Source organism: Phacochoerus africanus, chromosome 15, assembly GCF_016906955.1.
Source record: "Phacochoerus africanus isolate WHEZ1 chromosome 15, ROS_Pafr_v1, whole genome shotgun sequence".
NCBI lineage: Eukaryota > Metazoa > Chordata > Mammalia > Artiodactyla > Suidae > Phacochoerus > Phacochoerus africanus.
In genome coordinates, this window is record NC_062558.1 from 30,569,164 (window position 1) to 30,582,447 (window position 13,284).

Genomic DNA, 13,284 nt, shown 5'->3' on the forward strand with positions numbered 1-13,284 from the left:
TTCAAATTAATGGACATTCTACCTATGTGTGTGCTCTTCAAAACTGTCAAGGTCACAAAAGACAAGGAAAGAATAAGGAAGTATTTAGACTAAAGAACCATGACTACTAAATAAAATGTGTTATCCTAGATTGGATCCAGGAGCAGAAGAAAAAAACATCATTTCCTGTAAGAGTCAGTACGATAAGTATCCTAAACTTCTGTTCCATGGAAATTCAGGCACAGTATATCCCTCAAGAAACAGTGAAAATCTTTGCATACTTGTTCTTTGCAGTGTGGAATGATTTTTTCAAGTATTTATTAATTATTTTTATTTTCCTCTTTTGTGAACTATCTGCCATGTCATTCATCCATTTATATTTTCATTGGATTCATTTCCTAGTCTTAAGTTTGTTGATTTTTTTCTTTTGTTTTAATTTTTTAACTATAAAAGTAAAACAATTTCCTTGTTTAAAAAATAAATATAAACTATATAAAAGGCCACAAAGGAAAAAAAAAATGAGGGCCCCTGTCATCTCCACATCCCACTCTCCAGATGTTCTCTCTCTCATTTCACTTTTTAAAGTTTTCCTCCCACTCTTTTCCCTTCCTTTTTACTCTTTAAAAATTTCTAAATGTTTCTATGAATTACTCATGCAGCAAAAGCACATATTTTAATGAACTAGGAAAGGAGAGTCTGCAGTGGAAAAAACTGTACGTTAACCTCTATAGATTTCTTGGTGATTTTATATTCAAAACACACACGTTAGCATGTAAGAACTTTTCAAATGTAGCATGTACATACTTGACACATAGTCAGAAATAAGACCATGACTACTTCTAGTGGCTAGTGGCTTAAATCCTGGGCCACTCCCAAATGATTGGAAACCATTACATACTCTTTGGTGTTATCCTTTGATTTAAAAAACAAAAACAGAGGGTTTTTTTTACCTCTTTGTTGTATTAACAGTGTGAATTAAAATTGGTGCTGTATTGGAGTTCCCTTATGACTCAGTAGATTAAGGATCCAGCATTGTCATTGCTGTGGCTCTAGTTATAGCTGTGGCAAGGGTTTAATCCCTGGCCTGGGAATTCCCCATGCCATAGGCATGGCCAAAAAAAAAGCAAAACAGAAACAGTGGTACTGTAATTGGGTGAACTCTGTGTGATACAGATTGGGGGTAGAGGTGAGCCTTTCCTCACAAGATTGACTAGCTTCCCAGAAAAATGAAATTTTAGAACTAAAGGGCCACTGGAATTCTTTTTGTAACTTTCCTATTTTATAGGTGAGAAAGAAATGCCTGGAATATAATAGGCATAAGATGAGGCCCATGTAGAATAAATCACCTATTCCTGGCCCTACACAAGTTAGTGACATTTGACTTCTCTTGTTTCAGTAAAGGAACCAGAATGTTAGTAGTGAAGCTTTCACTCACTCATTCATTTAACAAATGAAGGAAATATTTATTGAATGTCTAAGATGTGGCATGTACATCGTATTACTTAATACTATAACTCTCAGGTCCCAGAGAAAGGGGAGTCATTCAGGTCATAAATGATCTGTAAATTAAGAACTGGGGAGTTCCCGTCGTGGCTCAGTGGTTAACAGAGCTAACTAGCATCCACGAGGACTCAGGTTCAAGCCCTGACCTCGCTCAGTGGTTTAAGGTTCTGGCGTTACTGTGAGCTGTGGTATAGATCGAAGATGCGGCTTGGATCCTGTATGGCTGTAGCGTAGGCTGGCAGCTACAGCTCCAATTGGACCCCTAGCCTGGAAACCTCCATATGCTTTGGGTGCGGCCCTAAAAACAACAACAACAAAAAACGGAAAAAAACCATATATACTGTGATGTACATGTGCTCGTTTCCCATTGCCTCTGGGGAAAGCCAACTGCTTCCGCTGTCCTGCAGTGTGGGAACGTGACCTGTGGAATGAGAAATTGGCCTCTCTGCGGACTTATTATGAACTGAACTTTTTTTTGTGTGTTGTTTTTTTTCCAGCTGGAAGAAGAGAGATCTGTGCTCAATAATCAGTTGTTAGAAATGAAAAAGAGGTAGGCTTTCTTTTTGTGTCTATTGTTTTGGGTGTATGTGGTGTGTGTTTATTAAGGAAAATGTTAGAACATTATGTATACAGTAGAAAACATGACCTTCTTATATTCAGAAAATTACATTGTAATAGTTTAGTATTCTGAACGGAAAAAATTATGAAAAATCCATTTGCAAAAATTGCGGTATTAATTACTAAAACAAGGACTAGTTTTAAGCCATATTCAGTTGTGTTTATCCTGAAATATTCTAAAGTCAGAGTGTCTCCTGTTCTGCTGCTGTTGCCTCCTAGTTTCAGTAACTAAAAATACTATTATTTTACCTAGAGTAAATTGATCTGCATATAAAAACTAATTTCAGTTATAAAATTTTTTAATTTTTCAATAATAATAGGAAACAACATTTAAAATGTTTCCTTAAAAACATTATTTTAAAATATTTCTTTAAAAACATTTATTTTCTTTCAAAAAAGAGAGAGAGCTTTGTTATTTGTTACTCTTTCATGATAATCAAATGCTATTCAAATGGAAGCTTCCAGTACTTTTGAGTAAGGATAAACGAGCCCCCAGGAATAATCATTTAGAGGTCTGATGCTCATCCTTTCTGATGGTCTCTGCCCACTCTTTTAAAACAGTTTGTGCCGAGAGAAATTCTGTGCTTTACCCTGTATGCCAAGCAGGTCTAGTGTGTGCTGTTGCTAAGAACCACTGCCTGTACAGCACATTGCAACAGTGACCTGTTTTTTTATCTTACTAAATACAAAAATAAAACAAACTTGGAGTTCCCATTGTGGCTCAGCAGTAACGAGCCTGACTTGTATCCGTGAAGATGTGGGTTCGATCCCCGGCCTCTCTCAGTGGGGCAAGGATCTGGCATTGCTGTGAGCTGTGGCATAGGTTGCAGATGCGGCTTGGATCCCGTGTTGCTGTGGCTGTAGTGTAGCCTGGCAGCTGCACCTCTGATTGGACCCCTGGCCTGGGAACTTCCACATGCCACACGTGTGACCCTAAAAAGCAAAAAAAAAATAAAACAACCGCCCCCCAAATCTTGAGGAATAGTATAATCAAGAATTCTTCTGTTTAAAAAAAAAAATAAAGTAAAATGGAAAACCAAGAATTCCTGGAAGTTCCCTTGTGGTATGGTGGTTTAAGGACCCAGAGTTGCTGCAGCTGTGGTGTAGGTCGCCACCATGGCGTGGGCTCATTCCGTGGCCTGAGAACTTCCACATGCCTCTGGTGCAGTGAAAAAGACAAAAAAAGAATTCTTCGTGCTCTTACAGAGCATTTTATTCTTAGTTGTCAGGACAGAGGAAGTGCCCCTTAAACTGATGTATCTGTTTTACACACAGTGTCCCCTCCTGGCAGCATGACAGTTACTTCAGAACTGAGGGACTTTATTTAGCCACAGAGATATCTGTGTTCCGTAAGCTACATTCCACAGGAAATTAAGCCTCAGCCCAGAGGTGCCTGCCCCCTTTCTTTTTTAAAGACATCCTTAGACCCATTCTTTTTTAAAGTTTCGCATCAGAATGCATGGGTATTTCATCACTGCCACACTCTGGTCCAGCCAGGTGTTCACCACGCGCCCATGAGCTGTGGTGACTGGTCTGCCATCCCTTCACCAGGTGCCTGGGTGAACACACAGCTCTGCCTCTGTGGGCCTTGGGATCTTTTACATAAATAAGGCTTTATTTCTTTAAAAAGAACCCCCTGTGTGCCGTTATCAAGGGTATGTGAAAACACCAATAGCACTTATTCCTGAGGCATTCTGGCAAGTGCACATATAAAAACGGATTGGTGTGAGTGCTGGATGTAAATCTCTTTACATTTATGTGGCACTTCTTAATTCACAATTTTATTGGCATCTCAAAATAACCCAGTGAAATGTATAGTGGGGCTTGCATTTTAAAATGATGGAACTAGGGAGTTTCCGTTGTGGCACAGCGGAAATAATCTGATTAGTATCTGTGAGGATGCAGGTTCCATCCCTGGCCTCATTCAGTGGGTCGGGGATCCGGCATTGCTGTGAGCTGTGGTGGAATTCGAAGACACGGCTTGGATTCCATGTTGCTGTGGCTGTGGTGTAGGCCTGCAGTTGCAGCTCCAATTTGACCCCTAAGCTTGGGAACGTCCATATGCAGGTGCAGTCCTAAAAAGCAAAGAAAAATAAAATGATGAAACTAAAGCCCCCATAATTAAGCAACTTGGCCAAGAACTCAAATGCAGGCGTAAGCTACAGGTCTTCAGATTTTTAAGTGGGATCTTTTCTCATTGTACATTTATTGGTTACAGATTTATTTTTACTTTTTAAAAGAAATATGCCATGCTTTACTAGACCCTAATATGTGACTTTGACTAAATTTTATGCCTTTTAAAATGTGAACATACATGTATGTGAATTTTTCTTAAAAAGATAGAACCAATTTGGGTACTTGCCCATTCCTGTCTTCTTACTTCATCCTGCTCCCATTAAATGTTCTGGATATGTTTAGGAGAATGTCTCTTGAAAACCACTCTTTTAGCCAGTAAGTGCAGATAAAGATGATTAATTTTTCTGGGAGTGAAAAAATTTTAAACTTAGTTTTTTATATTTAGAACTTTTTCTTTGGTCAGATTGTTAATTAACCCTCATGGAAAGTCATGTCTGTTTCAGAAATCCGAATTCAAGTAATATTTTAGCTACTATTTGGGGGACTTAAGTGCCTTCTGAAAATCACTTTGGTAAAGGATTCATATGTAGGTCTGGGTGTGTAATAATTAAGCATAGAGTAATAAAAAGAATTAGATACTTTCTTAATGTAAAAGTCTGGAAAGTATTTAAACCACAAAGATATTTTCATTGTAGTTGTTCATGCCAGAACTGAGATCTTTGCCAACAGTTTAATTTGGAGGTGATAATTGAACCTACATAGTCAAGAAAGTATATAATTGCTTCATACAGACTATATTGTTTATCATATTGAAGTGCAGTGCTTACCCTTGATGGCGGGTGAAAATAATCATTAAGAAACTAGCATTACCTTCTTGTATTTGGTGTGGTTTTTGGCTGTCTTAACATTGAATTGCAAGCAACATGTAGTAGTAGTTTTTAAAAATTCTCTTAGTTTAAAACTGTAATCATTTCTTTGGAAAACCAGTCCCCAAGTTAGGCGAAACACTTTCAAAACAGGTTCTGAGATGCCTAGTAGATAAAACAGAGCCAACCTTGAATTGCTCTAATTGATGAATATAGAGAAGTGTCTTCCTCTGGCTGAAAAAGATTGGGAACCTGTTTGGCTTCCCTCCCTTCTCCAGGCTTTTTGATGACAAAGAAGGGACTCCAGAGCCCAAATCTTAGCTGTGGACCTGTAGGGTCAGAGTTAATTGTGTTAGTGTCAACGCAGGGTTTGTATCAGGAATGAAAGCTGGCTGGGCACCATCTGCCAATTCTGAAGAGGTCGCTGCTACCCCAGCTCCTGAAGCTCACTGTGGGTTGCTGACTGTCTGACTGTCTCCGAGCTTGCGCTGCTTACCAATGCTCATTTCACCCCTCTCTTTTCCCTTTCCTAACTTGCTTCCTTTGCTATATCTGTGTGTCTTTAATGGTAAGACTAAAGAAAGTCTATCCACGTTATAATAAATAAATTTCATATATTTTTAGTAAACCAAATTGTTGTATATATATATTTTTGGCTGCCTTTGTCCCTCTGTGTCTTGCTTTTGTTTTGTAAAATATTCTCAGCAGTATACACAGACACACACACACACACACACACATACATACACACATCTTTTCTATATCTACAGCACAGAACTTCAGTGCAAATTTAGTTCTCCTTACTGTATTTGCATTTCTCTTCATGTTCCTAATATTTGGTTCTTGTTATCTTGCATTTTTAAAGCTTGCCCAGTAACACTTTAAGGTATTTGCTTCATTACTGGAATTTATTTCTTATGTAAATAGTAAGGAAAGAATCTGGGTAACAAATTCCCTTCGGGGAAAGATTTCTGGCCCCTGTAGCCCTTCTTTCATGTTACATTTATCTTCCCTTCTTGATATTTTTAGTAATGTCCAGTCTTTCCAGCCAGCATGGCTTAAATGTAACCCTGGCCCTCCTGTCATATGTGACTCATGTGTCAGTAATGTTGGCATAAATTGTTTAATTTAGCCCCTCTTGGTTTGCACAGAGGTGTTTGGGCTTAGAAATCACCTTAAGATGCTGGCAGTGAGGATCTGTCACAAAGATGACCTGTCAAGGTCTATTGATCCTATCATTTGGCATATAAATCACAAGTCAGATGATTTCTCTCTTTTTTTTTTTTTTTCTCTGCCCCTCGCATGGCATGCAGAAGTTCCCAGGTCAGGGATCAAACCTGCACCACAGTAGCAACCTGAGCCACAGCAGTGCCAGTGACAGATCCTTAACCTGATGAGCCACCAGGGAACTCAAAGACCCCTTTCCTAACCACACATCTTTTGAAAACTGGTGCAAGAAACCTCTGCTTGCCATCTTCTTAGAAAGTAGCCTCACATAGATGTTGTATGTGTGGGACAGGGAGCAAAGATGGCCTGTGCCTTTTTCCTTCTGCCAGCAGATGGCGTCCTCATCCCTCCCTAATGCACAGAAGCTGCGAGATCTTGACTAACTATAGAGTCCCAGTTACAGAAGACTAAATCTGTGACCTCTAAAATCATGGCCTTTTTCAGTGAAAACGTTTAAAATCACATTTTCCAAATTTGAGTTGGATTTACAAGTAAACCTCTTGAAATAGGCTGTACCATAGAATGAACTACCAAATAAATTTAATAGAACCTTAAGTAGCCCAAGATTTATTGAATCTTTGGATAAAATGATGTATCTGCTTTCCAGGTGAAAAAAAAAATTCCTATACATTCCTTTCATTAAAACCTTTGTTTTAACTTAAATGAGAGCCTACTCCCCAGCAAGGTGTTATTCAGTTAGTAATTTAACAGCACCAAGTGTATGTAGAATACTTGGGTGTTGAATTCAAGAAATTTCTATTAAGTCTCAGATTCTTTTCTTACTACTTATTCTGGGGTGTAAGTGTCAGCCACACAATGAGATAAATACAACACTTATATTTTCATCTTTGTGTAGAAGTTCAATTTACCATAAACCATGAGAATTCTGTAATTCGTGTGCCGGATATCTTGGGTCTCACTAACTAGACATACATTCTGCCATTTCTATCCTGGGCCTCAGTTTCCAATCCCTGCAGCCAACTCTAAAACAGACTGAACCATTACATGCTCCGCATTACCCTGCTACTTCTAAGAGAACCAGGAGTCATTGGGTTTGTTGTGGTTTAAACCGTGACTCCCTGACGATTACCTACATAAATGTAGGGCCTCCTCGGTGGTACAGCCTGAGGTTAGTTAGGGACTTTTTCTCCAGTTTTGTTCTCCCAGAATATTTCTGTGATACAAGTTACTTTTCATCTTGTTTTGCATTGCATGTAATTTTTTAAAATTTATTTTAAAACTGGAAGTTTCCAGAAGAGTTGGAAAGGAGATGGTACAGAGTTCCTGAATTCCCTTCCCCCAGCCTCCCCCTCACGTGCACATCTTATAGCCTGCGTCCTTTATCTGCACTGAGAGGGTAGTGCTGGTCCAAGACTCTTGGCCAGCTTCTAGACATTGTTCAAATTTCCCCAGGTTTTTTATGTCTTTTTTTTTTTTTTTCTTCTCTCCTGGGATCCAGTTGAGGACAGACTACATTGCATGTAGTTTTCGCATCCCCTTAGTATCCTCCAATCTGTGACAGTTCCTCAGTCTTTCCTTGGCTCTGACGACCTTGGGACTTTGGAATTGTCGTCAGGAGAATGTAAATACATGCACACACTGTTGAATGCAGAGTATCCTGCCCTTCGGGTTGTCTCTTTTGTGTCTTGCCCTCCTTCCCTGTCTTCCTTCATCTTTCCCTTTCTTTTTCCACTCCCTTGACACCAAAATAAATGTCTCCCTCCGCTGATAACCATATGCTGGGTTAACCCCAAGAACGTAAATCATGTGCACTGGTCTTCCCCCTCCAGATGCCCCCTTGTTTCCATTCTACAGCTAAAAATCCATTTTCATGTTGCTGTTCTAGCCTTTATGTAATTACCTTTACTTTCCATGAGCAACTCAATGTCAATGGACAAAAAGTAATACTCCTTCAGTTTGAATAGTAGTAATAATCTCTGCTACTGTTTTGGCCCATAAGATCTCCAAAACACATTCTTGGAACTTGCTCAGAGTTACTGAAATTAGTGAGAACCAATTGATACTTCCAGCATAAAACTGCTCTGCATGACATCTGTATAATTGCTTTGCATGTGTGTATTTTAATTGTTGTTATTGCTTGGTAATAATTTATTCAAGAAGTAACAGAATTCATCTTGGGGGGTTAGCTTTTTTAAGTAATTTTTTGTGGGTACAACAGTCTTGTTTTGTTTAATTCTACAGTCTTCCAAAGTTATTAACTTGTTTCTTTAAATTCAAATGGATACAATGATATGCAGATTCTGGCATGTCTATGCATAGGTAAACTTTTTCTCCCCTCACAGTAAGTAAACTTCAAGTAAAATTTTGCAAGCATAATAGCCTTAACCCCCTCTAAAACTTCCCTGTGGTACTTTTTCCCTTTATATTCGCTAAAGTCAATTGTGTGTCTGTTCTTGGACACTTGTACACTGAGCATGCTCTCAGTTGATTTCTGGAATTTTTAACTCTTTGGTCTTCTAGAGAATCCAAGTTAATAAAAGACGCAGATGAAGAAAAAGCTTCCTTGCAGAAATCCATCAGTATTACTAGTGCCTTACTCACAGAAAAGGATGCAGAGCTGGAAAAACTGAGAAATGAGGTAGGGTACCACGTCAGGGGACTGTTGGTGCCACCCCTGGGTCTCCTGCCCTCACCCCACCCCGAGCCCTAAGCCAACCCTTGTGTTTCAGGTCACGGTGCTCAGGGGAGAGAACGCCTCTGCCAAGTCCTTGCATTCAGTTGTTCAGTCTCTAGAGTCTGATAAGGTGAAGCTTGAGCTCAAGGTAAAGAACTTGGAGCTTCAACTCAAAGAAAACAAGAGGCAGCTCAGCAGCTCCTCAGGTAAAACCACAGCTGAGTGGCGCGTCTTTCCTGCAGAGGAGCCCTTCCCAGTAGAGGTGCCCTTGGAAGGTAGCCCATGTGTGGCCCTGGACTCTGCCTCTCTGTCCTCAGATGAGGCCCCATGCCGGGGCATGCCTGCCTGTCCCCACACTGGACACCCCTGTGGTCTTGAATGTTGGTAGAAATTTATATCAGATGGTAGGTGGCAGCTGCCATCCCAGATCAACTATGGGTTCTGAAAGTACACAGCAGGGGAGGAGAAAACGGGAGCTCACCTCTCTCCATTCAGATGGATGTGGCAGGCGTCCCTACCCAGCAGAGGGCCAACCCTGGAGAGAGGAAATGTGAAGGGGTCGGGCCTGTGTCCATGTCTCAGTGGTCCAGATATAGGACAGGAACTGAATGTGTTCTCACAGAGGCACCTTGAGAATTCCACATGAGAATGGGTTTCTAACACTGGCCCTTTCATTGCAATAAAAGGGAAAAAGATTACAATTTAAAAAAAATCTCCCCTCCATTTTTCTTTTTTTTTAAATATAAGGTAATGCTGATACTCAGGCAGAAGAGGATGAAAGAGCCCAGGAGAGTCAGGTAATATTCCTTCCTTTTGCTTTGCTTACTTGATGTTTTAAAAAATCATTTAGGAGTTCCTGTTGTGGCTCAGAGGAGACAAACCCAACTAGTATCCCTGAGGATGCAGGTTTGATCTCTGGCCTTGCTCAGTGGGTTAAGGATCCAGCACTGCCATGACCTGTGGTGTAGGTTGTAGATGTGGCTCAGATCCTGTGTTGCTGTGGCTGTGGTGTAGACCAGCAGCTGTAGCTCTGATTTGACCCCTAGCCTGGGAACTTCAATGTGCACCTATGGCCCTAAAAAAATAAAGTAAAAAATTTTTTAAATAAAAAATCATTTAATCTCTTACATAGGTAATATATTCATATGGTCTAAACATTAAACAGTATTAAATATATATACAGTTTTTTAAAATTCCCCTCCAAATACCATCTCTCTTCTGCTCAGTTCTTAACCCCTTAAACAGGTGATCAGTGTTATTAGTGTCTTAAATAAATTTATTTTCAGGGACTTTTGGGAGTTCCTTCGTGGCTCAGCAGGTTAAGGATCCAACATTATCACTTCAGTGGCTCAGGTTGCTGCTGTGGCTCAGGTTTGATCCTTGGCCAGGGAACTTTCATATGCTGCAGAGCAGCCAAAAATATATATTTATGTATATTTTCAGAGATTTTTCAAAAAATGTATATACAAGCCAAGATGAATACAGTCTACCCCCCTTTTTTACACAAATGGCATATTACTTAAACTGAGCTGCACTTATCTTTTTAATAGTTGTACTGTATTCCATTATATGCCTATTCCATAATTTACTCAGCTCCCTATTGGTTGACATGACATTTGGGATGTTTCTGATCTTTAAGGTGTATTATAAACAATGCTGTAATGAACTACCTTGAACACCTATCATTTTACAGATATACTAATATTTCTTCAGGATAGATTCCTGGAAGTAGAATTCCTCTGTCAGAAGCTTCTTTGCTCATCTTTACCTTAAAAAGAAAAGACAGGGTTCTTTAAAACTGTTTTCTAGGACTTCCTGTTGTGGTGCAGTGGAAACGAATCTGACTAGTATCCATAAGGATGTGGGTTCGATCCCTGGCCTCTCTCAGTGGGTTAAAGATCCAGCGTTGCCGTGAGCTGTGGTGTAGGTCACAGACGTGGCTGGAATCTGACGTTGCTGTGGCTGTGGTGTAGGCTGGTAGCTGCAGCTCCAATTCGACCCCTAGCCTGGGAACTTCCATATGCCAATAGTGTGGCCCTAAAAGAAGCAAAAAAGAAAAGGAAAGAAAACTGTTTTCTAAACCCAAAATTATCAAAATAGCCTTAGTTTAAGAAATAGGATTATACTGGAGTTCCCTGGTGGCTCATTGGGTTAAGGATCCAGCATGCTGTGCCCCTGGTTGCTCCTATGGCTCAGGTTTGATCCCTCCCTGGCCCAGGAACTTCTGTATGCAGTTGCAGCCAAAAACATAAAAATTAAAAATGGGATTATATAGGGGCAAACTCTTCTGTTTTTGGAAATGTATAGCCCATAAGCAACAAACATCTACTGTTTTTTCCTTCAATTTTAATAATATATTTTGGACATATTTATCCTGTTCAAAATTCAAAGGTACAAAACCCATCTATCACTTTTAAATAAAAGAAAACCTCAGAGTTCCCATCGTGGCGCAGGGGTTAACAAATCCAACTAGGAACCATGAGGTTGCGGGTTCGATCCCTGCCCTTGCTCAGTGGGGTGAGGATCTGGTGTTGCCGTGAGCTGTGGTGTAGGTTGCAGACGAAGCTCGGATCCCGCGTTGCTGTGGCTCTGGAGTAGGCCGGTGGCTACAGCTCCGATTAACCCCTAGCCTGGGAACCTCCATGTGCCACAGGAGCGGCCCTAGAAAAGGCAATAAGACAAAAAGAAAAAGAAAACCTCAGTGAGTTTGTGATTTTAGTTACATCTCTTTTAAAAGGCATGTAAGGATTTAGCAAACACCCTATCTTAGCCTGTATAGCACTGTCTGCTTAGTTTATATGTCTAATGAGCACAAACTTAATTAACAATGTTTTCTCTTTCCCCGTTCCTTTCTGCTTCCGTTTGTTTCGTCTGCCACTGCCAACACTTTTCTTCCAACCAGCAAATGGTTTGTTTCATGTTTCCTAATTTGTGAGCGTGTGTGTTTGTGTGTGTGTGTGTGTGTGTGTGTGTGTTGTGTACATGTGCATGCATGTGTATGTCCCCCTGTACTCACATCCATTTTGTGGCTTTTTTCCCCTCCTGATATGTAGCTTCTAAGAATAAAGTCTTAGAAAATGTGGTTTGAGACGTGAGATTCAGTGGGTCTGCCTTCCAGTGTTGGAAGGGATAGTCTGCAGAGAATCACAAAGCTGGAGATTGCTAGCTTTGTTTCATAACCACCCCAGTGGGAGAAAAAGGCCAAATATTTCTTTTAAAAGTGAAGTATGTTTGTATGGGTTTAAACACACACACATGTATTAATAGTGTAAAGTGGGATTTTTTTCAGTGGACATTTAGAGAAATGAGACCTTGATGTGGCCTGTAAAAGAGGGAAGAAACTTACTGTTTTTAAATTAAAGTGCCATTGCTTTGAAAGAAAATGTTCAGACAAGAGCATTTCCTCTTGTCAGTCATGTCGTTACCCTACTGTCCTGAGTCTCAGCCCAGGTCCCCTGTGTGCTGCCCCCTTGGCATGCGCAAGTGTCCACTTGGGTGGAAGGCGCCTTAAGCCTTCTCTTTACAACTCCTTCATTTGCCTCTGAAGACACAGTTACCCTCCTACCGTGACTAAGAAGTAAATGTCAGGTGGTGGAATTTCTATAAGCTTTTTTAGATCTACAGAACATCAAAGTCCCGAATTGGTTCTGCAGTTTGATGGAACATGAAAACTGGTTATGCTTTTTGTAAAACTGTGTGTGTGTATAAACATATATAAAACAAGGGCTCTGCCACGGACACTGTCAGTCCTTCTGTGGCATCTAGCACACTCTGCAACCAAAACCTGAGAGTGTACCCCTGACTTATTGATGCTCTCGCGAACATGTTTCAGTCCTTTTACACATCTGTTTTGTCCCCCCCCCCCAAATCAGATCGATTTCCTAAATTCAGTAATAGTGGACCTTCAGAGGAAGAATCAGGACCTCAAGATGAAGGTGGAGATGATGTCAGAAGCAGCTCTGAATGGGAATGGCGACGACCTGAACAGTTACGACAGGTATCTTGTGTTACACAATGCTGCTGGGAACCTTAGTTCCATCTAAGTAAATGTGTTTTTAAAGCTAGATACTCTGGTGAATTGCTTTGTGGTTACTTGGCCATAAATCAGTTTCCATAGATCTGGCAAGAGAGTGGAAATAGTTTGATGTGAAAACTTTAAATGTGAAGGAGTTCCTGTTGTGGCTCAGCAGAAACAAATCCGACTAGTTTCCATGAGGATGCGGGTTCAGTCCCTGACTTCACTCAGTGGGTCGGGGATCTGGCGTTGCTGTGAGCTGTGGTGCAGGTCACAGGCGAGATTTGGATCCCGAGTTGCTATGGCTGTGGTGTAGGCTGGCAGCTGTAGCTCTGATTTGACCCCTAGCTTGGGAACCTCCATGT

At 40.5% G+C, this 13,284-nt stretch overlaps 1 protein-coding gene across 4 annotated transcripts in view; it reads left to right on the top strand.

The window, feature by feature from the left end:
• CLIP1 (CAP-Gly domain containing linker protein 1) overlaps window positions 1–13,284 on the top strand; it is a 146,844-nt gene that overhangs the window by 131,669 nt on the left and 1,891 nt on the right. For all 4 annotated transcript variants that reach the window (XM_047762143.1, XM_047762144.1, XM_047762146.1 and 1 more), the window contains 5 exons: window positions 1,980–2,032; window positions 8,751–8,868; window positions 8,960–9,110; window positions 9,652–9,701; window positions 12,777–12,901. In XM_047762143.1, the coding sequence (XP_047618099.1) occupies window positions 1,980–2,032; window positions 8,751–8,868; window positions 8,960–9,110; window positions 9,652–9,701; window positions 12,777–12,901 (497 nt within the window). The remainder of the gene's footprint in view (window positions 1–1,979; window positions 2,033–8,750; window positions 8,869–8,959; window positions 9,111–9,651; window positions 9,702–12,776; window positions 12,902–13,284) is intronic.